The 22,490-nt window shown below is 63.6% G+C and overlaps 1 protein-coding gene across 1 annotated transcript; it reads right to left on the reverse strand.

Annotated features, from left to right (window-relative positions):
* Positions 1-41: 41 nt before the first annotated feature.
* COL9A3 (collagen type IX alpha 3 chain) lies at positions 42-21,406 on the reverse strand. The gene is made up of 32 exons (XM_031433485.2): positions 20,168-21,406; positions 19,518-19,586; positions 18,289-18,324; positions 17,575-17,646; positions 16,830-16,883; positions 15,651-15,686; positions 15,379-15,402; positions 15,102-15,155; positions 14,743-14,796; positions 14,293-14,334; positions 13,069-13,125; positions 12,602-12,655; positions 11,957-12,010; positions 11,644-11,697; positions 11,150-11,203; positions 10,718-10,771; positions 9,884-9,937; positions 8,907-8,960; positions 8,762-8,815; positions 8,549-8,593; positions 8,380-8,433; positions 8,255-8,308; positions 7,784-7,837; positions 7,603-7,674; positions 6,375-6,410; positions 5,739-5,783; positions 4,687-4,719; positions 4,330-4,476; positions 4,122-4,176; positions 3,481-3,663; positions 1,672-1,749; positions 42-728 (listed from the first exon to the last, which is right to left on the reverse strand). The coding sequence occupies exons 1-32, from the start codon at positions 20,465-20,467 to the stop codon at positions 538-540; spliced, it is 2,277 nt and encodes a 758-aa protein (XP_031289345.2). The 5' UTR covers positions 20,468-21,406; the 3' UTR covers positions 42-537.
* Between the last annotated feature and the right edge of the window lie 1,084 nt (positions 21,407-22,490).

Here is a 22,490-nt window from a genome sequence, read left to right on the forward strand (position 1 = left end):
AAAGTTTGTACACAGAAGAAGCAGGCAAATCAGACTAGACCTTTGTATGGAAGGGCGTCAGACATTAAATTCTTTATTTTTTATAATACTGTGGCCAGTCTTAATCTGAAAACCTCATACATCGATTTACTGGGATTATATCTTAGTCTTTACACAAATGCTCGTAAACAAGTTGGATATTTTTCTCTCGTGGAATTGTACAGAACTTCCTGTGTGTACACACTGCGTTCCTCTCAAACTCTGGGCTGATGATTTATTACACAGGCCTGTGTCTGAGGTACGATGTTACAGCCGAATGGACCGTCGTGGACACACGTAGTCAGAACACTCTCGACCACGGCTCAATGGGGGTGCTCTCGGGGACCAGGTGTCTGGTGGCAGCCACCAAGGATGTGGAGGAGCAGCGGGAAGGCCTGGCTGGGCGGCAGGGCCTTGCGTCGCCTGCTCCTTAACCCCAGAGAGGACCCCCGTGGCACCCGTCCAGAGCTCGCTGCTTCAGCTGACATCACTTTCTCACTCTCGTCCTTAAGCTGTGTCTCAGGAACTCCGGGGACCGGATTTCTCCACGCCCCCTGCCATAACGGCTCCTTGGCAGGCAGAGGTGTCGCATATTCCGGGGGTCCCCTGAGCACCAACAGCTCCGGGGAGCCCGGGATCGCCGGGGAGGCCAGGCTCGCCGGGGGCCCCGTCCCGGCCGTCCTTGCTGATGCCAGGCACGCCTTGTGGTCCTTGAGACAGACCAGGGAGGTGAGTGTAGACATGGGAGGAGGAGGGAGTGGCCCGTCCCTTCAGCATGCCATCCCAACCCTTGGGTTTCCCTAGCTTGTCCCTTAACTCTGGGGGTGGCCCAGGGGCGGCACGCTTGGGCTAGGACATCAGTGAGGACAGAGGCCTGACGGGGGCGACGTGGCAGCTGCGGCGAGAGGCCACGTGGGCGAGCTGCAGGGTGCGGGAGTCGGGATCGGTCCTGAGTACGGCCGCCTGGCGGTGCCGTGTGAAGTGTGGGTCTGGGGTGAGCGAGAGGGGGTGCCTGGGGGTGGCGTGGTGACGATGACGGTGGCCACCACAGGGGAGCACTGAGTGTGAGTGAGGCAGGAGGCCCCTGCGAGGTGGTGGCCCTGAGCAGATAGACGGCAGGAGAAGCCGAGAACCTGGGGAACAGCCTCAGGGCCCAGGTGTTTGGGGCCGAGGAGGTGGAGCGGGGCGGGGAAGGCGCTGGGCTGACGGGAGGGAGGGACCCCGCTGGGCCTGGCCTCCTCCCTCTCGGCAGAGCATTTCTATTCCACGTTAAAAATTTAAACATCAAGGCACGTGTTGGTCAATTAAGAGAAAATTTGGTTAGAATTTAGCTGAAATAGATACTAAATGGCTTTACTTGGCTAGAATTGAACTGAATCTACTTAACTGCAGCCGACACGGGTCGATCTGTTCATGGGTGAAACTACATATTCAAGCGGCTATGAAAGCAGGTCCTAACCTCGCCTCTAAGAGTGCCTTGCCAGGAGGAAGCGGCTGTGCCTCGGTCGGCGAGACGCGCTTAGCGACAAAGTGTCAGGACGGAAAAGCGCGCGTGGCCGGGCCGGGGCGGGGGGGGGGGTCAGGACAGAAGCGCGCGCGTGGCGGGGGGGGGGGTGTCAGGACGGAGGCACGCGCGTGGCCAGGGCCTCGTACCTCGGAGCCCTTGCTCTCCGTCGGGCCCGTCCAGGCCCTCGCCAGCCGAGCCTTTGTCTCCTCTGTCCCCTGGGCTTCCTGTCAAAGGCACAGGACACACACTTAGAAGACCCAATTCAACTTTCCAGAAGGACTTCTGCGGGGAGCGCCCTCCCAGCTTTTCACAGGTAGGGCGCCTGCTTTTTGCTGAATTGAGACTCTTAGAAGAAGACACAGCAGAGTGTGGGCTCAATGGAGGTTGACCATGACCCTCCCCCAGACTCGGGGTGTCAGAGCAGCACTTCTGACGGATTTCTAGTTTGTTGGAAGTATTTATGCCTGAGGTAGCACACCCTCTACACAGGGTCAGGAGCCCAGGCCCTGGGCCGGGCTGGGAGCAGGTCCCTGACCTGCCTTGGCCCCGGGGGAGAGGGATGCCCAGCGGTGACGGTGGCTTCCAATTCAGACAAGGCCCTTGGGCGTCCCTGGGCCGCTGGACTGATGGAAGGACCGACCGTGGGGGCAAGTGCCCCAGGGGACACACCTGACCCCGGGCTGGAGTGTGGCTGCACTTAATGCCGACCTGCAGTTTTTCTGAGAGCCAGTAAAGTTGATTAATGCTATTTTTGGATTTTATTTTCAAAAGTCTTAAAGGCATTCAGATCCCTACTTAGGGAAAACTTGCCCTGTTTGGTCCCTTGAAGGCCGCCCTCGCTGACATGCTGTGTACTGGCACAGACGGCTGGAGACACTTGGGACTCAGACTCTCCAAGGAAACAGGAGGCTGCCTGATGGTCAATTGGGGGTGAACGTCGCATCTGGGATGAGAAGGTGTGTTTGACACCTTTGCCCCTGGTACTGATGCGTCTCTAAGTGTCTTCAGAGTAATGAAACGGAGCCCCTAGTTACGGAAGGACTCCCACCTGCCGAAGTGTTTGAATTTAACCTCACAGATGAAGAAAGAAGCCCACAGAAGTCAGTTTCCCTTGGGAGCTTTTTGCTTAAGCTATTTTTGAGAAACAGAAAATTATTTGGTCAGCAGTTTGGGATGAACTGGAAGCATGAGCTTTAAATCCTTCACTTGGGCCCTGAGTCTAGCTGACTGAACGCAGGCTGACGATGGTGGCCAACTTAGAATTTGAAAACGAAGTAAACGTTAGCCATTTGGGAAGCGGTTCGTGGCCAGCGGTTCCCAGCTGTGCTGTCTGGACAGCCGCACGGACAGCGCCGCACGTGGGTCGAGACCTCCGCCTCGTTTCTAAGTTACTTCCCCTAGTTGTGCATGGTCCTCACCGTGGCCTTCTGAAGTTTACAATTTTTGCCTTTTGCCACAAATATTCCTATATGCCAGTCTTCATCAAGGTGCGTGCTGCTCCGTATAAATAGGGCTCCTGCTGACTTATCCCTCACAGTTTTATCCACCCTGCCTCCCCTGAATGGTGTTCTAGTGGTGTTTGAGGAAAATGTCACATTTCGAAAGGTGCTGTCATCCCTGGGGCCTGGCAAGGAATGAACGGAGCGGGCCCCGTGCACGAAGGGCTTCAACCCGAGGTGGCTTCTTGCAGTAGCTTGACCCCCCACTTTTCTAGGGGAGCCGCGGGGACAAGGGGAGCACCGAGGCCACTCAGACGCGGGTCAGACACAGATGGTCAAGGACGGAAGGCCCCTGGCTCGTGTCCAGGTGACTTCAAGCCAGTTTCCCCTCAGGTCCTCTTCCGTCCCTTGTCCCCGAGGGGGGCAGCATCTCTATGTGGAGGGGGTGGGTTTCATGATGTGGCCTGGGGGCTGCCCCCAGTGGATTAGCCACTTGGGGGGGCCAATGGCACTCACCTCTGGGGCCGGGGTCTCCCAGCTCTCCGGTGGGACCCCGATATCCAGGGGGCCCTCGAGCACCAGGGTGACCAATGGAGCCAGGAGGGCCGGGGGGGCCAGGGGGACCAGCGGGACCAGGCCGACCGATGGAGCCCGGTGCTAAGGGCTTCCTCAGGTGAGCAGCCAGCTGTGCAATTTGCTCTTTTGGGAAAAGGAAGATAAAGCATTTTTCAGCAGAAGAACGTTCTGTGCAGCACAAAGGTACTGCCTTTCAAAGGAAGTTTGTCTATCGATTCAAAAAGGCTTTGACTGATTCAGGTGCATAATAAATGCGCTTAGGGCTTGGTGTATCAGAGTGAACCACAGGCCCAGAAGGAGCTCTTTAAAGGCTTGTGACTCGGAGGCCAGGAGCTGCCCACCTGGTCAGCCAGAGTCCAAAGGGCACGATTATTTGCCCCTTGTGACTGCACCCAGGGGACCCTGAGAAGTCCACCGGGCACCAGCACCGTGATAACCCTGCGGGGAGGGAGCCTTACCCGGTGTGGACAGACCCCCGAGAACCACAAGTGTGAGTCAGCCCAGGGCTCAGCTGGTCCGGAAAGGGGGGGGGGGCAGGGGGCCGGGCAGGGGCCGCCCACGCCCAGGACGGGAGCACTTACCGCTGACGACGCCCGCGCACAGCTCCCGGATGTGCTGCTCACTGGCTACTTTCCCCTGAAATTCACCCCAAAGCGCGTCAGCCTATGGGGGGCGCCCCCACTGTCAACTCTGAAAAGTAACCTGATCGTCCAGCAAAAAGCACGACCTAAACCCAGTAAAAGCCCGAGGCCGGTGGCACGGGCTCAGGAGAGGGAAGGAGAGACGTACCGGGACGCCCGGTTTCCCCGTGATGCCAGGCACGCCTCGAACGCCCTGGAAGCCCACGGGGCCGGGAGGGCCTGGGACACCTTCTGTGCCGCTGGTGCCGTTGGGACCTTGGATGCCTTTGGGGCCCGGCTCCCCTCGACTGCCAGACTGGGGAGAAAACGCGGGGAGAGATGGGTGGGGGCCGAGCCACCCCCACGGGCCGCACCCCCCAGGCCAGGGATGTCCGACTTCTGGGCAGAGCAGGCCTCTGTGATGTGCACATCTATCAGGCCCGAGGCCGGCCCAGCGGCCAGAGGCGCCCGAGAAGCCAACGGGCTCCTTGGGATTTTGTCGTTGGAATGTCTGCCGGGCACTCACCTCTCCTTTGGGTCCAACAGGGCCACTGGGACCCTGCAAAAGAGAAGTTGCTCGTTTTAATTGCTCGCACATCATTAGTCAGGTGGGCACTGGTTCCCAAGGTACCAGTCTAGCACATTGTCAGCCGGGGATGAGGGAAAAACCAAGTGGCCCGTGCAGCTGCTCCTTGACGGCATCCAGCACCCCCAGGGGTGCTTCCCGTGCCCGAGGTCTGGGTCTTAGGTTCTGAGGTTGTGGTGTGGCTACCGACTCTTTAGATTTCTCTCCTCTAAGGAGCGTGAGCCGCAGCTGTGTGGTGCCTTCTGTCCACGTTCACCATGTCTTGCTGTCACACACAAGGCGGCACTGCCAGCACCTGTGCCTAAGGCCCCCTCCTCCAGCTGTGTCCTCAGGAAGCTGCCTGGTGGGAGGTAAACGGGGACACGGCCCCAGCCCGACAGTCCGTGTCGCAGTCACTGCCTGGTGGGAGAGCCCAGGCTGCCCCGGCTTTCCATCTCGCAGGGCCTGAGGGGTAAGTCGCTCCCAGGTCTCTGCACGGCCCGCCCCACAGCAGATCAGCGGGAGGTGGGTTCCCTGGGTCCCGTGTGTCAGGGCTGTCTGGGAATCACCGAAATAAAGCACACACACATGACTGTGATGGTCTTGGCTAGAGATGTGAAAGTCCGCACTGGATTACAGTCCTGCCGCAGACGAGGGTCCCTGGGGCCGAGTCATCTCCGTCTCGTCCAGACTTGAGGAAAGGCTCAGTGACAGAACTAGAAACCCGGGCCACGTGGGAGCCAGGTCTTTCCCCCGAGGAGGAGGAGAGGGAGACACCCCGCCGCAGGCCGGGGCTGCCTCTCCTGAGGACGGCGCGGGCCCCGCCCTCTGCCTCGGGGGCCGGTCAGCGGCCAGGGCCTTGGCTGGCCCCGGACACTGAGCTTGCCACTCCCACCCTCTGCGGAGCCTCTGGTTCTGCTGCCTGGATCTGCAGTCTGCCCGTCTCCCCCACCTCCCAACACAGCGGTTCGTTCTGCCGTTAACAAAAGTGAGGTCAGCTCAGTCACACTTACCGGCTCTCCTTTCTCCCCAGGAAGACCGTCCGAGCCCGCAATGCCCTGAAACGACACCCGAACGTTGAAGAACCGTCCACGCCACCGTCGCCAGTCTTGGTGGGAGCTGGTGCCTGAGACCCAGGCCCAGGTGGGCACAGAGCAGAGCCTTGGTGGGTGTAGATTGTTCTAGAGACTGGGCGCTACCGGGAGTCAGACGCAGAGCTGCAACAGTGCAGGCCCCCACCCCTGGGCCTTTCCAGAGAGAGAAACGAATTTTTAATCTGTTCCTGCAAACAGGGGCCTGGAACCCAGACCGATCAGCAGGTGATACACTCCCACCCCCCACCTCTGAGGGTCCCCGATGCGCCACCCAGGCGAGGCAGCCACTCTCGCACCCAGGAGCCAATCAGTGACATCAGGCTGGTGGCCCTGCCGTTTACACCCAGGAAGGCTGCACGCAGTGTCCGGGGCTGGGTGCCCAGAGTTGTCAACTTGGAGGGAGCAGGAGGGAGCCAACGACAAAGTCAGAAGGAGGGAGAGGGGAGAGGGATGAGGGGGGAGGGGGGCGGTGGGGGAGGGGGATTTGGGGGGACATACGGGAGGGAGACCCCAGCAGACACAGCCGCCCCACACCTGACCTGACCACCCGCTCACCTGGTCTCCCTTAGGGCCTGCGGCTCCTCCAGGGCCCTGAGCAGAGAAAGGTCAGCATTAGAGAGGTCACAAGGTGTCCCTGAGGTGACCTGCAGCCCGGTTTGGACCCAGGACGGGGCCAGGCTCCCGTGGACACAGCTTCCCACCAGGATGCTGCCTGGGGCCTGTCCCGAGTGCTGCAGGATCTCCTGGTAGAAGCCCTGTCTTCCTAGGGGCTCCTAGCACTGCCCGCGTGCAGCACCACAGTGGTTCATGGGCCCTGCCGGGGGCAGCGAGGCCTCTAAGCTCGGCCGTGTTGGCGACAGTGGTCATTGTGTGGCCCTGTCACTCACACGGCCTTGGGGTGACCTCGGGGTAAGCAGGGGAGCTGCTGAGTCAGGGCCAAGAGTTCCTGTGAGTCATCTTCCCCGTGGATTGTGGGATTAGGGACGTGGCTGGGTACTGCCAGGGTCGCCCCTGAAATGTTAAAAATCGTCTGTTGCTCAGATAGCAGCGCAAGTAAGAACCCACCCAAAGGGCAAAAGGTGTGGAACTCTCCTGTGATCTCAAAACGTGGGTGAGGGTGGGGGTTGGGGGATCCAGTACCTGGCCCCGCACCCCCACGGGGCCAGGCACAGTGCCTGGGGCCTCCCTCTCCACCTTTTGGAGGCCCTGGTGTCATTGGCATGTCCCCGACCCCTGGAATTTCCTGGCTGGAGGCTAATGAAGGGCCCACTGTCCCAGCCCCAGGCCGGTGGTTTCCGTGGCCTCGACAGTGCCCTGGATGAAGGGGTGCCTGGGCCCCTGTCACTGCTGACGGGGTGGACAGGCAGGCAGCCAAGCCGGACTCTTGGGTTCCCAGGGGCCTGGTGCCATGTGGCTGGGCGGGAGCAGAGATGCAGGCCCATGGCCTCCTCCTGGAGGCCCCTCGGCTGCCTGGTCACACGGCGACCACCCCCCGGCCCAGGCCCACCACGTCCTGAACGTTACAGGGCAACAGGGCCCCACAGTGAACCTGCCGGCTGTGGGAAGACCGCAAGGAGAGTCTCAGAAGGTGAGAAGCAGTGACAGTGACGGTAGTTCTGAGCGAGGTAACCTGTGCCAAGTCAGCCCCCAGCTGAAACCGGCAGATGCAGTGTCTGCCCACAGGGCACCTACAGGGCGCGGTGTCCCTGCGTGGCCCCCAGGGCTGTGGGCGGTGGGGTGCGGGGTGTGGGGGCAGGACACTCCCGCTGGGACAGCCACTTACCCGGTCGCCCACGTCGCCTCGCAGGCCTTGAGGGCCTGGCAGGCCGAGGTCTCCCATGCTGCCTTTCCGGCCCTACGGACAAGGATGCAGCTCGTCGGCACCCACAAGGGAACCCAGCGGAGACCCCTCCCAGCCCCGCTGGCCCACCGGGGCACATACCCCAGCCCCAAACCTCACCCACCTGGAAACCTCGGACTCCAGGGGCGCCCGGAGGGCCTTGTGGGCCCAGAGCCCCCTGAAAGACAGAAGGAGAGCATGAGTCCAGGTCTGCCTCCCCCGCAGGGGGCTGGGCAGACACGGGAGCTGGTCCTCGGCCATCGGCCCCGCTGCTGGGGAGAGAGGTGAGGGCACCTCCTCAGACCCCATGCGTCAGCCAGACTTGGTGCCAGGCACCAGTGCCCTGGGCCTCCCAAGGCTCTGGGGCTACCCGGGGCCATGAGGCTTGGGGCTTCTCCACTGCGCCTCCCGGGGCTGAGGCTGCTCCCTCAGCACGAAGGTCTCCAGGGCAGGACACTCAGGGTGGCTGGCACCGTGTCCCAGCTTTCGTGGGTTCGGTCCTTCCCGCATCCAAAACCACCCCTGCCCGCACAGAAACGGGCCCCTCAGCCATGGCCCTGTGCCCACCGACCCCCAGACTCCACTCCCCACTCACCGCTGAGCCCCTGTGGCCAGCCTCGCCACGCTCCCCGGGCACGCCGACGTCTCCCTGCACGTGGGGACAGACGTGTCAGCGGGGCCCACACACTCGGGCTGGGGACGAGGGCTGTGGATACTTACAGGGACACCAGGCTCTCCTGTAGGGCCAGCCTCACCCAGCTCTCCAGCTCTGCCCTACAGGGGAAGGGAGAGCCCTGAGTGTCTGCCCGCGTGCCCCCTTCAGTCGGGAGCCAGGCGCCAGGCTGTGGCCACCCTCCTCCCGCTCCCTTGGGAGAAAGAAGCCACGTACCAGTTCTCCTTTCTCACCCTTGGACCCTGCTCGTCCAGGGAGACCCTGCAGGACAGGGGACAGAGGACAGGGGTACGCGCTGCCGGGCACCCTTTGAGGGTGAGGGGCACCTACAGCTTCCCTGGCCTGGGTGCAGAGCCCTGCACACACCCCCGCTCAGGGACCCACGGGAGACCGCCATGGGCAGGGAGTCCCTGGGCCATGTGCACTCACCGGCAGCCCACTGGGACCCTTCTCGCCTGGGGCACCATTGCGCCCAGCTTCTCCCTGTGTGAGATTGGGGGGAAATGGGAGGCTGAGGGCCCAAGGCTGAACGCTCCTCAGACCCCTTCTCTGCAGCCTGCCAGCCAATACCAACCTTCTCGCCGTCGAGTCCTGGCATGCCGTCCCGGCCGTCCTTGCCCGGCATGCCCTGGGGGTGGGATGGGGTGAGGCCTGGCAGGCAATGTGTGCCCCTCCGCCCAGTCTGGTCGCCCTCCAGGCCACCTCCTCCAGGCCACCTCCTCCAGGCAGCTCCCTGCTCTGTCTCCCTGAACTGGCTCTGCCCCTCCTCCCAGGCCAGCGGACCCTGCGTGGTCCTGTGGGGTGTCTGTGGCCTCATGGCTTAGCAGGCAGGTGGTAACCTGTGTGCCCTCAGACAGCGCAGGGGAGGGTGGTGAGATGCATCCAGACCACACGCTGCCCTCTACATCCACCCAGATTTTTCACAGTGCCCCAGGGGAGTTCTGTTGTGCCCACTTTACAGTTGGGGAAACAGGCTTGGGAACCAGGATTCCAGCTCAGGGCTACCTAATCCCAGTCTCCACTGATTTTGGAACTGGGGACAAAGCCACGTGCAGGGAAGGCAGCAGAGCAGCCAGGTTCCCTCATCCCCTGCCTTCTGCCCTGCCTCCCTGCTGCCACAGCAAGGGGGGTGCCCCTAGGGCTGAGGTGGGGAGGGAATCGAGGGTCCAGGAGGAAGTGTGGATCTGGGCTGAGCAGGGACAAATGGCAGGGACATGTAGCAGAGACGAGGGGACACAGGTGCAAAGGGCCAGGACCCAGGACCCCCAGAATGCCCCCCAGCTCTCCCTTGTGTGCCCCTGGAATACAGATGAGCTCCAACCAAGACCCTCTACCTCTGCGCAGACTGGACAGCAAAAGGCCCTGCAGCCTCAGGCAAGACGGAAACGTGGGTAGGGGCCGTTGCAGACGCGCAGTGGGGCCGTGAGACAAGTGAGGGCCAGCCGCCTGCACGTAGTGCCCCCCCCACCAAGGGGGAGGCCAGGGATTCTCGGGGGTAGGGGGAGCAATCACAGAGGGCAGGAAGCAAAGGGAGTGGCCACGGGCACTCACCGGCTCTCCGCCTGGCCCAGACATGCCTGGGACACCTTTAGGACCAGGTCTGCCCTAAAAGACACACAAGTGTCCACAGTCAGGACCGTGGGGACTGCACCCCCCAGCTTACCTCACTAGGTCCTGGGGAATGGAGATCAGACTCGAGCCATTGATGTGTGGAGCGCCCCACCCCACTTTCTAGACACGGGCTGTTGAGTTTGGGGCAGGGCAGGGACAGCTGCGATGGCCAATCCCGACCTCCAGGGAAAAGGCCCATCAACCGGGAGCTATCTTAGGCTCCTGTGGACGCTGTGGCATCTCGTGGCCACCTCCTGGGCCTCCAGCCGCTAGGCTCATGTGGGGAGAAGAGATGAGGCTGGCTTGGAGGCATCCATAGCCAAGTGCCAGCTTGGAGACGTCACTTCATTTCAGGAGATGCTTTAACCATCTCAGCTTCACTTATGCTCCCTTAATCCCAGCCATTCTCCCTATTTCTCCGTTTCACAGGTGGGCAACCTTGGCACAAGGTCAGGCCCTACCGCCCAGGGCCCCTTGACAGCGGTGTCAGAGGCCACACCTGGGAGTGTGGTCCTCTGGCCCTGGCCCGGCCACTCCAGAGAGGAGCTTGCTAGGTGACAGTGGCTTCAAGGAGCTACAGGGGCCACGAGGCTGGAGGGCTCCCGGAGGGGCTGCCTGGGCCCCCAACCTGCCTGGCACTGTCCAGGCTCACTGCCCCCACTCAGGGAAAGGCAGCTGCCCACGTCCCTGGACACGCCATCCACATGCCCTCCCCATCCCCGTGACCAGGGCCTCCTGAGGAAGGACCCAGAGCAGCCAGGTTCTCTCACTTACAAGGTCGCCCTTGGGGCCGCGGAACCCCTCTGGGCCCCTCTCGCCTCTGTCACCCTGAAATGACAAGGGGGGACAGGGAGAGAGTTAACTCAAGAAGGTGGGAGAGCTGGACCGAGGGTGCTGGCAGGGGTCAGCGTCAGAAGGGCAGGACTGACAGTGCTGAGGGCCGCAGAAGCCAGAGGGGCGCTCACCACACCTCCCTTCACGTCTGGAAAAAGAAAGAATGCACATCTCCCACGAAGGACATACTGACTGTTTTGGCCGACTTGACCCACAGGTGTGCCCATGGGACGGGAAGGGACGGTTTCGCCCCGGGAAGGGCTGGCACAGCCCAGTGGGGCTGGGGGAAGTGTCTGAGTGAGGGAGGGGGGAAGGGATTGGAGAGCCTGGGCCCTCCCAGGGCCACCCCGCTACTCCCAGACACACACGCACCACTTTCCCAGGGGCTCCTGGGATCCCGGGGGGCCCTCGGAGCCCAATGGGACCCTGTGGAGGAGAAAAGGACATCTGAGGCCTCTCGTCTGACACTCTGGCCCCCAGAGTAGCTGGCGCAATCTGTCGAGGCCCTCCTGGGAGCCCCCCACCGGAGCCCCCAGCAGGCCCCTCCCTAATTACCCACCCAGTGGTCCCCAAGTCACTTCCCCCTCCCACATTTGCCAAGCCCCACCCCCCCACTGGCCCCCATTTGCCCCCCATCCCCCTGGGCCTAAGGCACTGAAGCCTTCACAGGCCCCAGTCTGGGGGACGGTCAAGTGAATGGAGGACCAGAGGCAGCCTTGCTGACGTCGCACAGCCCACCCACGGCCCTTGCTGAGGACTCACGCTCGTGGGGCCCATGTGACGTCTGGAGGTGGCCCCCCAACCACCTGACCTCAGACTGGCCCACAGCCCCTCAAGGGCCAGGTGCTTGTGGGCTGCAGACTTACCCGGTCCCCGGGGGGTCCCAGCGGCCCTGGAAGTCCCTGCAGCCCCCGCAGACCCTGCAGGGAGAGAGCTGGAGCTGTAAGACCTGGGCCAGCAGCCCCTCCGAGGGCCCTGGGATCTTCCCTACCAACACTGGGCCCAGCTCAGGCCCTGAAGCGGCCAGAGGACCACAACACCTGGGACCAGCAACATGGCAGAGGCGGGACCCCAACCTGGTTCCCATTGTGGGACTTGGTGGACCGTCCCTTACAGCCCTGATCTGCCCAAGGGGCTCCCATCCCACATCCCCACCCATCCCACCCCTCCTCTGCTCACCTGCAGCCCCACGGTGCCCGGGATGCCAGGGGGCCCAGGAGGCCCAGGGTCACCCTACGAGAGAGAAGGAGAAAGTGGAGGTGATGCCCACTGCCCCCCACCTCCCGCCCGAGCCCTTGCTGTGGGGGGCGTTGTCCCCTTCACAGCTGAACCCCCAAGGCTAAGAGAGCACTGGCCCTCCTCCACAGAGGATGCACTGTGTCCTGCACCCCAGCGAGGACTCCGGCCCTTCCCAGACCCCTCCTCCTGGCTGGGGCGGCCCCTCCATCCTTGCTAGGGCACACCCAGCCTGTGAGTAAGGACCGACAGATGCCCTCTGCAGGCAGGAGCCCTGGGGGGAGGGTGGCAGAGGCTACTGGGCTGAAGCCCATCTTCTGCAGCCCGCAGTGTGGCTCCCGAGCTCAGGGAGCTTCCACGTAAGGCCAGATAGGGAGTCTGGACAGAGACCCTGCCCCAGGTCACCTGGCTCTGCCAGCCAGGCCCCGTGGGAGGCGTGACACGTCGCTGCTCCATCAGGGCGTGCCCCCGGAGCGGCCAGCACCTCCTCACGCCTCCCGCCCAACTAGGCCAGAGTCCCAGGCCCCCCCACATGCCTGCTCCCCTCTTGTGCCACCCCAGGGGCGCTGCCCAGCCTCCAGCCTTCACCTTCTCGCCATCCTTGCCGACTTCTCCTTGCTCCCCTTTGTAGCCAGTGGGTCCCTGAAAGTCAGTGGTGGGTGAACAGTCACAGACCCACCCCACAAGCAGCCCCACACTAATGAAGGCCTGCACGGCCCACCAGCCCAAGTGGGGAAACTGAGGCCCAGCTGAGAGGAGCAGGGCTGAGCCAGGGAAGGGAGTTGGGGGCCCCAGGCCAGCTTGCCCCCATACCATCTCTCAGTGCCCCCTGGTCCTGGCAGCCAGGCTAGCACCTAGCAGCTCACCAGTGCTGCGGAGGGACAGGGACAGAGCAAGGCCCCCAGGCAGGGCAGGACACTGATCCCCCTTCCTTCCTGCAACAACCCTAGAACCGGGCTTTCTGAGTCCCCCCAACTCCTAATCCCCTCCAACCCCCCCATGGGGGGCCCACTCCCTCCTGCTGGGGTCTGAGTCAACCCTTGGGGGTCGCTCACCTTGAACCCGGGCATTCCTGGGGGCCCTGGGGGGCCTGGTGGGCAGACGGCTGGGCACTGTTGGGAAACAGAGTGGTCAGACCCCTCCCGGACAAACAGGGGCCCTGAGATGGGCCATCCCACATGGGTGAGAGGGACCTCGGGCTACATGGGGGCCTCCTGGGGAGCCCAGAAAGGGCCTCATTCAGGGCTGGCCCCGGAGTGCGGGGAGGCGCTGCACTGCCAGGCCACGGGCTGCCTCCTCCCAGCCCGGCTCCAGTTTCTCAGCCCCGGCTCTGACCAGGGTTCAAAGCAGCTGTTTATTCAGCGTGGCGGGCCGCCGGCTCACAAAGAGGCCTTCATCACGTGCCCGCCCCCAGCGGCGGCTCAGCTGTGCCGGGTTCCCTCGGGCGCACAGGGGCCCACTGGGAAGGGCAGGATGCGCCACACCTGGGTCTCTGCAAACCCAGGGATGGCGCAGCGTCAGGGTTTCTGGATTATTCCACGACTGGCCTGGCGCAGAGCTGGTGCCATCAACCTCCACTCCGCCCTCTCCACCAGCTTCAGGGGCCTAGCCACCCTCCTCTTTCCAGAAGATCCCCAAACCCTCCCTCAGGGACACCAACAATCAGGCGCTTGGATGCGGGCTGGGGGCGGGAAGAGCCGGCAGGTGCACGGTGGCTGGGCGGGGCCGGGCTCTGCATTTAAGGGCTCACAGCCGCTCCTCAGTGGAGGCAGGGGCTGGCCCGGCCTGCGAACAGCTGTGCCCACGAGGCCCGTGAACTCCAGCACTCCGAAGTCAGTTTCTCTTTTCACACGAGCGGTAAAGCTCAACAACCAAGATAAAGTGGGTCCCAAACTCTAGTCTGGAACCTTCCATGATGGGGAAGGTATTCTGTCTGTCCCCTAGTGCTGCCCAACTCACCCCGTGTGGCTGACATCGCTCCAAGTGCAGCTGTGCCCAAGAGGAGCGGGGCTGTGTAGCATTTGATTCTGCTTAATTTAGCTTCACTCTACTGCGCATGTGGGGTGGGGGTGGGGGCGCCGGTGCAGGGCTAGACCAGCAGAGGGGGAGGAGGATGCAGGGGAAGCTGCACCCAGAGCTGTGCTACCTGCATGGAGCCCCCACACCCCTGCCTTCCTGCGCTGCCAAGAGGGGCCCCAAGGTGGTGGATCGGGCCAGAGCCCCCTCCTACCAAGAAAGGCACCTCTACAAAAGGCTTCACAAAAGGTGCATGTGCCCACCTGAAGGTCAGTAGCGCCTTCGGGGAGGACCCCTGGGTGACCCTGGAACACAGAGACACCAACTTTGACATGGCCCGCCCACCCCTCCTACCCCTCACTTCCCACCACCCACCACTCAGGACCACCAGGGGACTCGGGGGCCCTTCCTCCCTCAGTGGTCAGTGCTAGATGCTGCTGGCCAACCTGCAGGGCACGTGACAATGACAGAAACCACCTGCCCTTGGGGTGGGGTGGCCACTAGTCCCGAGCCCTGGACCAGCCTCAGGTCGGTGGACTCAGCCCCTGCTGCAGCCTTGGGCTCGGCCACTGCCTGGTGTGTGGCTGGGAATCCGCAGGTGGGCGTGGGTCCTGGGGCTGAGGGGCCAGGGGGCAGGGAGTCAAGCCCACCATGCAGTCATTTATGCCTGAGACTTCCTCCGAGAAGCTCTGGGGCCCCTGCCCGGTACTCACAGGGGGTCCAGGAGGTCCCGGGGGACCAGGGAGGCCTGGGAGTCCAGAGGGTCCCTGTGGGGGAATTATGACTTAGACAGAGCAAGACCAGCCCCCACCTGAGTGCGGTGACCAGCTCCTTCTCCTGCCCCGAAGGTGCCTTCATAGGGACACTCCCAGCACCGCCCACCTCCCCTGCCCACCTCCCCTGCCCTGGCCTTGCTCTGAGTCCTCTGTGTGTCCGGAGAGCGGGTCTGCCCTGTCCCAGAAAGTCAGCCAGCAAGGTTCACCAGAAAAGGAAGTGGGAGGGGGAGGGGCAGGGAAAAGGGAAGGAAAGCCCCCTGACGGTTGAATTTGGGGGAATCCTGACAGCCACTTACCGGAGCGCCCCGGAGGCCAATTCCACCGGGGGGGCCGCTCACTCCTGCCTCTCCCTGAGGGAGGTAAGTGAGAGATGGGGGGTCTGCACCCAAGGAGCTCTGAGGATCCAGGGGGAGTTCAGACCCAGCTCCCATGTCCCCACACAGGGTGGGGGGTCAGGTCACTGTCACCCCCAGAAGCCCCACCCCCAGCCATGGTTTGGGACCTGGCGGCCATGTTGGCTCTGGGTATGGTGTGCCCACTCGGGTGGGGGCCGCAAGGGTTGTCGGTACTCACGGGGGGTCCAGGGAGGCCTTTGCCCTGCAACACCACGCATGGGGTCAGAACTTGCTGGGGATGGGAGGGGGCTGCCCACCACCCACCACTTCCCCCTGAGCTGATCAGGTGTGTCATGGGGGAGGAATGCTTGGGGAGAGGTGCCCAGGAGCACCCCAGACCGCAGCCCCAGGGACAGTCCCCAGGAGAAGCTGCAGAGGGGACCACAGACAGAGGGCTGTGCACGACCTCCTGCGGCAACTCCAGCTCCACGGGGAGCAGACAATACTCACCCCCAGCCCAGGTGGCCCTGGGGGTCCCAGACTTCCCTGAAGAAGGAAACAGCGTGTCAGGAGTGGGCTGGGCCCAGGCACCCTCGCCTAGGTTTGCAGACCTATTCCCTTCCCTCGCAAGTCCATCTCCTTAGAGGAAGGGATCCCCATTTTACAGAAGACTGGAAGGGGGGATCTCTGATGCCCCAGTGGCCTGGGACCAGTCCTTTGCCAACAATCCTGCTGAGGAAAAGCCAGAAAAGGTCTCTTCTTGAGAGTGCTGTGTCTGGATGGGCCACCAGGAAGGCCCACACCAGGTGACCTGAGCCACACAGAAGAGCCCGACGCCCATCTCCGCTAGGAAGCCCTCCAGCCTCCTCGGCCCACAGTGGGGAGCCCTGAACCTCCAGCAGCTGCCTTGTCCACCCAGGGCCCTTCTGGTCCTCTTGCTGCCTTGCATCCCCAGGAAGAGGTCCTTGTACGGGAGGCCCCACCCCCTACCCCAGGCTGCCCCACCTCCCCCAGCCCCCCACCCCCACGGCACCACCAAAGGACCTGCAGCCACAGGTGGCCACTCTCTCCCTTGTCTCCGACTCCTACAGCCGAGTTCCCCAAAGCAGGGCTACGTCCTGGCTCCCCCGACTCCCGCCTGGCCCCCCACCCTGTGCACCCCAGGGCTGGGGGACAGTCACTTCTCCAAAGGGGGAAGGAGAGGGAACGTTGGGCTCAGCTTTGCACTTGGAAGCCAGAGAGGGGAAAGCTTTCCTGAAGAGGAGTCGGTGCATCAGGAAGAGGGGGTGCACCAAAGGACAATGGTCAGAATTAGGGGACAGGCTGGGTGACCGCGGGCCCCTCGGGTGGGCACAGAGGGAGAAGCAGCAGTTTACCTGGAGGAGGAGAGCATGTGGGGCAGTCACTCCCCAACCACACCAGCCTGCCCTACAAGGTCTGAACGCTTCGACAGCTCTGACCAGCAAGGGGCGTGGGACAGGAGAGGGCACCAGCCACCCTGTGCCCACCTGCCCTCCTGCCCACCCCCCCCACGGTGGGGGGGGGCCCCAGGCCTGGCCAGTCCAGTCATGGCAGCTGCCCTCAGGACCACCAGACCCACACCTTGTGGACAGATGGTGCTCAGCCTGGCCACCCCTGGCAGGGACCTCGCCCCTGAACCGAAGCCACTGGACGTGGTGCCTGCCTTACCCGTTCTCCAGGGGCGCCCTTGGGTCCAGGAGGTCCATCCTGCCCAGTCAGACCCTGGGAAAGGAGGAGGCAGGTCGGCTTGGTGAGGCCACGTGGGAAGGGCCAGCCATAGGCCCTTCCCTAACTAAAAGCGGTCCAGAGATCACAAAGACCCTCGGGCTGGCACCTTCCTCTCCTGGCCCCATCCGCTGTCCACTTGGTGTGCTGGGGGAGCGGGGAGGTGGGGACATACGTGGGAAGCCAGCAAGGGGAACACCTGCTGGAGCTGGCAAGCCCAGCAGGCAGAAGAGCCACCTCTCAGGTCCCCCCCCCCCCCCCAGTGTGAGCAAAGCTCCATGTCCTGGGGCCAGGCCTTGAGTCCCTGATGACAGACCGACGCGGCTGGCCAGGCTCAGACGGGACGGATAATGGGCGTTTGTTCCCAGATAATCAGGAGCTGGCGGGACCTTCACCTCTGCTGTGCACTGGCTCTGTCTGCTGGCTGACTAGACACTAACAGTCTGGGACAACGGCCAGGGGACTCCTGCTGGGGGACGTCCGGAGACCCTCCTGGGACTGCTTGGGACCTCTTGTTTCCTGCTTGAGCAAGCCCAGCTGGAGAACAGCAATTAAACCTGACTCCTGGGCGCTGGGATGGAGCCCCTCCAGGCTGAGCGGGGCTCATGGGAGGAGGAGGAGGCGGCCGAGGGAGCACAAATGGGAGGGGGAGGGGAAGGAGGCCCAGGAGAGGGGCCGCCACACTCACGTCCACACCAGGAAGCCCCGGGAGCCCGGACTCTCCTGGTTTCCCAGGCTTGCCTGGGGCCCCTTTCAGTCCCTGTAAGGGGAAAGGCAGAGGCGTGAGGAAAGCTCTGGCCAGAGCCTTGACCTTCACCAAGAAGAAAAGTGTTTTCCAGCCGGGAAGCACCCAGCAATCCGAGATGGGCCCCTCTCCGCCGGAGGCCTGGCCCTCCCTGCTGCCCCGTGGCCCCTGACCCAGCTAGGGCTCACCTGCCCACCCCTTGCTGGCCCGGGGTAAGGGCTGCCCTCTCCAGCTGCCTCCCACCCTTATTCTGTATGATGCCCCCCTGGTCACTTCAGCCTCCCCAGCGAAGGGCCAGTGGGTCACTCTGTGGGACCTTCAGTGAGCCCAGAACCCTCAGCTCCTAGCTGGGCCTGAACAGCTTCGTTAGGGCTCCCTCGTGGGACGGACAGGCAGGGAAACAGACCCCTCCCCTGGCCTGCTGGGACACTGGCCCAAAGAAGCTTCAAGGCCAGACCCTGCCCAGAGACACAGTCCCACGCACCCTCTCCCGCCCCGTCCCTTCTGCCTCTGCTCGGAGGCCTCCCCTTTGGTGACCCAGGGCCCAGCGTGCTGTGAAGCAGTGTCAATGAGCCCTCTGTTCTGGGCCCACCCCCCGCCCTCCAGACTGGAAGTAGATCGCCACCCCCGCCCCCCATCTCAGCCAGGGACACTCACCGAGGGCCCAGGCAGACCCGGAGGACCAACTTCTCCCTGCAGAAGGGGAGACGTCCACACGTGACCAAGTGTCCCCTGGAAACTCCACCCCAGGGGAGCAGAGCTGGGCCCTGGAGGCTGGCCCCAGGAGGCGAGACGGGAGCCCCTCATCCCGTCACCCACACCTGGGGGCACCTCCACTCTAGGGCCAGGCGCAGAGGCAGGGGCCGGGGGAGGGATGAGCTGCACTGGGGCTCACACAGCTTTGGGGGCCCAGGAAGACAACACCCCAGAGATGATGGGACCCGTCATGAAGCCCCCACCCCTCCACCTGCCTGAGAAACTTCAGAACCCTGGCCGGAGGTGGCAGACCCCCAGACACGCAGAGAACCAGGAAGGCACCCCAGCACCCCCTCCACCCTCGATGACCACTAGGTCTGAGACCTTTTAACCAAGGCTTCCAGGCCAGGTTTCAAGTAGAAGTGTCCCCAGAAGAAACTACCGGATGCCCAGCCCCACCAGGAGTAGGGAGGGGCGTGGGGAGGCCACCTGGGTCCAGGGTTCGACATGGCGGCACTGAGCAACAGCCCTGTGGAGGGGGTGGCGGGACGGAGACTCAAGGCCATCAGGGGCCAGGCAGGGGCCCTGGGGACTGAGGAGGCAGCCGAGGGCTGGCCAAGGGGGGCTCCACCCGGGGACGGTACCCGGGGGAGAGGCCTGGAGGGCCTGGCTTTCGTGGAGGTGGCTCGGCTGGCGGCTCTCACCCAAGTCGGGTGGGAGCTACCGGACTTCATCTGTCTCCCATGCTGCCTGGGCCACACTGAGCCTGGGCACCCTTGGAGGACGCCATTTCTGGGGCAGAGCTAGCCCCCACGCTCCCTCCAAGGCTGGCTCCAGCCCCTGGCAGCCCCCAACAAGACCCCCTGGGGGGCAGGCCCCACGTCTTCATCCCCAGAAAACAGGAGCACGGTCCCCTCCAGGGACCCAGAGACACACACCACAGTGCCCACATTTCCATTCCAAAGAGCACTGCAGAGCCCCCCCCCCACCGGCTTTGGGGGGCCGTCCCTGGGGCGGGGGTGGGGGGCCTTCCCCAAGGAGGAGCAAGGATTGGCCGTGTCCTGCTTCACAGCCCACAGAGACACCCCCCAGCCCTGGGAGGTGCAGTTCACTTCCTCACTGGGCCTCAGGGAGGCTGGGGCCACAGCAAGAACCCCCAGGACCCCTGCCCTCCCCACCCCTGAACTCACGTCAATGCCGTCCTTCCCCGGCTTCCCAGGTGGCCCTTGGGGCCCGGGAGGGCCTCGAAGCCCCATTTTCTGAAAGAGAGAAATGTCATCAGACAGCTGCACCCCACTGTCTCGCATGGGATGGGGCCCCCTGGTTGGCCATTTGGTCAGCCTGAAGAGCGTCCCCTCGTCCCAGTCTGGAGAAATGCTGCAGCCGGTGCCCCAGGCCCCCCGGCCCCCCTCAGAGACCCCAGGGCCTCGGCTCTGTCCCCTGCCTTGGCCTATCCTCTCTTGGCCAGGAGGGCTGCGCCCCGGACTGAGTCCCGCCAGGAACAAAGGCAACATTGTGCCTCTCCGGTGGAGGTGCAGTGCTAGCAGAGGCTGGACTCCACCTGGCGAGGCCGGGAGGCCCCCTGGGCTCAACTCTGAGGTGTCCAAGCATCCGTGGGGCTCAGCTGGGCAACGGCCAGCCTGTGTCCAGCTTGGGGGGTGGCTGTGGGGCGATAAGGCTGTCCCCAAGCTCCCTGGGCTTCCTGGCTCCCTCAGGAAGCTGGGGTGGGGGACTTGTCCCCGGCAGCAGCGCTGCTCGACGTCGGACTGCAGAGCTACAGCACCCCCAGCCCAAGCTGCGCTCGCTCGCGAGCCTGGTGCGCCTGCAGCCCCGCGCTCACCTGCGCCTCGGTCACGGTTACGGTGGCGGCCAGGAGCGGCCCGAGCAGGAGCAGGGCCAGGGCGGGGGCTCCGGCCATCGCTGCACTCACGCTCTGAGCGGCGCTGGCGGCGGCCCGGCCAGCCTCGAGCTCGGCGGGGCGGGCGGGGCGGGCGGTGGGCCGCATGCCAGTTCCCGCCCCAGCGGCCCTCACACAAGCCCCCCATTCAGCCGGGGCCACCTTGAGGGGCGGGGGCTTCGGCGCCTCGGCGTGCCTCCCTGCCGAGCCAGCCAGGGGGAAGAAAAAGAAACCCAGTGGCATTTTTTTGGCCAGCTTCTGAGTTTAAAATTATCCTGGGACTGCTGAGCTACACACATACACCTTTTAGCAAGAAGAAAAAGACTCTTTTCCCTTCTTGGTCCTCAACCAGGTTGCGGAGAGGGAGAAGTCTGCGCTGAAGGGCTCCTTTGGAGAAGGGGCCGTCCTCGTCCGTCCTGTAGCTGGGGTGGGCGAGTCTCGTTCTCCTCCCCAGCGCCCTGAGAGGGAGGGGCCCTGGCTACCCAAGGCCCAGGAGAACCCCGGAGAGCATGAGCACGCCGGTGCCAGGGGCCAGACAGGGCCCACCGCGACCCTGGTTCCCACTGCGGGCCCTGCCGTGGGACACAGCCCAGGCCCTGCAGGGTTGGAAGGTCTGCCCCTCCCTCCACCCTTACGCCTAACCTTGTACTGAGTGATCTGTCCACATGAACCAGCACTGGAGAAGGCCAGGCTCTCAGTGGCACCCCCGACCCCAGGAGCAAAGTGGTGGCAGAGGAAGAATGTACGGCCGTGCCCCCGGGGGCCTGAGGGAACCTGGGATGAACAGGGCTCAGAGGCCGGTGTTGGCTGTTCCCGTGTCTCATGAGCCTTGACAGCTCAGGGGTCTGAAGACTTGGGCAAGGTCGCTTCACCCTGGAAAGGCACGGGAACAGCAGGGTCGGGGGCAACTCCTGGGCCCGGGAGACCTAGGGGACACTCAAACATCCAGGCCACCTACAGAGTCCACTGAGTGCTCAGAGCCCGGCCCTGCCCCAGGACCTGAACCTTCAGAACTCCCAGAGAAACGCTGCCTTCAGCTCCACAGCACTTATCTGAGCTTCACTTCTGCAGGCTGGAACTCAAGACTTCTGACACGATGTGACTTAACCATGAGGGAGTGGATGACAGGGATGTGCAGGGAGCAAAACCTCCCTGCTCTGCTGGGTGAGGCTGTGGGCGACTCCGCAGGCCCAGCCACTCCCTCCAGCAGAAAGGTGAACTAAATCAGGAAGGGCCAAGAGCGTCTCAGAGTGTCCCCACTCCCGTCTGAGTCATCCCAGGACAACCTCAGAGGCAGCAGGGTGGGGCTGGGGGCGGGCGAGTTGCCCCCCCCCCCCCCGAGGCCTCCTGCCTGGTCACACAGCGCAGCCCTGCCCCTCTTGCCTTCTGTGCTCACACGTCTCCCACGTGGACAGAGCTCCTGCTGGACCGGACTCGGCGGCGGGAGCCTAGCCGGCCTTCGCGTTGCTCAGGGGAGCGACCTGGTGCCTGGGAGCCCGCTCCCTCGGCCCTGGGAGCCCTCTCCCAGCTCCATGCAGACTCTCCCACCTGCTGCCAGGAAACGCCCTCCCTCTGGAGAGCAGCCACAGTGGCATGGGGGGGAGGGGGCTCACACCTACCTGTCAGAGGCCGGTGTCACTGCCCACCTGCTTTGGGCCATCAGTCTCCCCAAAGCTTGGGGGTCAGGAGCACCCAAGCTGCCTGAGGCTCCTCAAGTCCCCGCTGCTGGGCACAGGCCCCCCTCCCCCAGGGTTATGCCAATGGGGTCTACTTCTCACTTCAGGCGCCAAGCTTCTCCATCTGAACCTGAGCCCCATAACGGTCTGGACAAGGACCCTGACCACTGGGGTCACTGGGACCTGCTGGAGACTCAGTGCTGGACACCCAGCACTCATCCCAGTGTCTGGATTTCTCTTCTGTGGCGGAAACTCCACCCCTGGGCCAAACCCGAGTTCAGACACCTGGGGTCCCACCCCTTCCAGCCGGCCTGGGGTGGGCAGTGGGGAAGGTGAGCTGGCGGCAAAGGGCAGACCCCCACCCATGCCAGTACTGATGAAAATTAACTCAGGGTCTCTCCTTCCAAAGTGACTCCCAGCGTACCCATCCCTCTCCCCGCAGGACAGGAGCTAACCGACCATCAACCTCGTCACAGCCCCGAACCCCCAGAATGAACTCCACTCCCCCCTCCTTCCCCTGGGGAGGTGTGACCTCCAGCTCCCCCAAGTCTCTTCCCCCTGCTGGCTCAGGGGACAAGGTCATGCTGACA

This window comes from Camelus dromedarius, chromosome 18 (genome assembly GCF_036321535.1).
Source record: "Camelus dromedarius isolate mCamDro1 chromosome 18, mCamDro1.pat, whole genome shotgun sequence".
Taxonomy (NCBI): Eukaryota; Metazoa; Chordata; class Mammalia; order Artiodactyla; family Camelidae; genus Camelus; species Camelus dromedarius.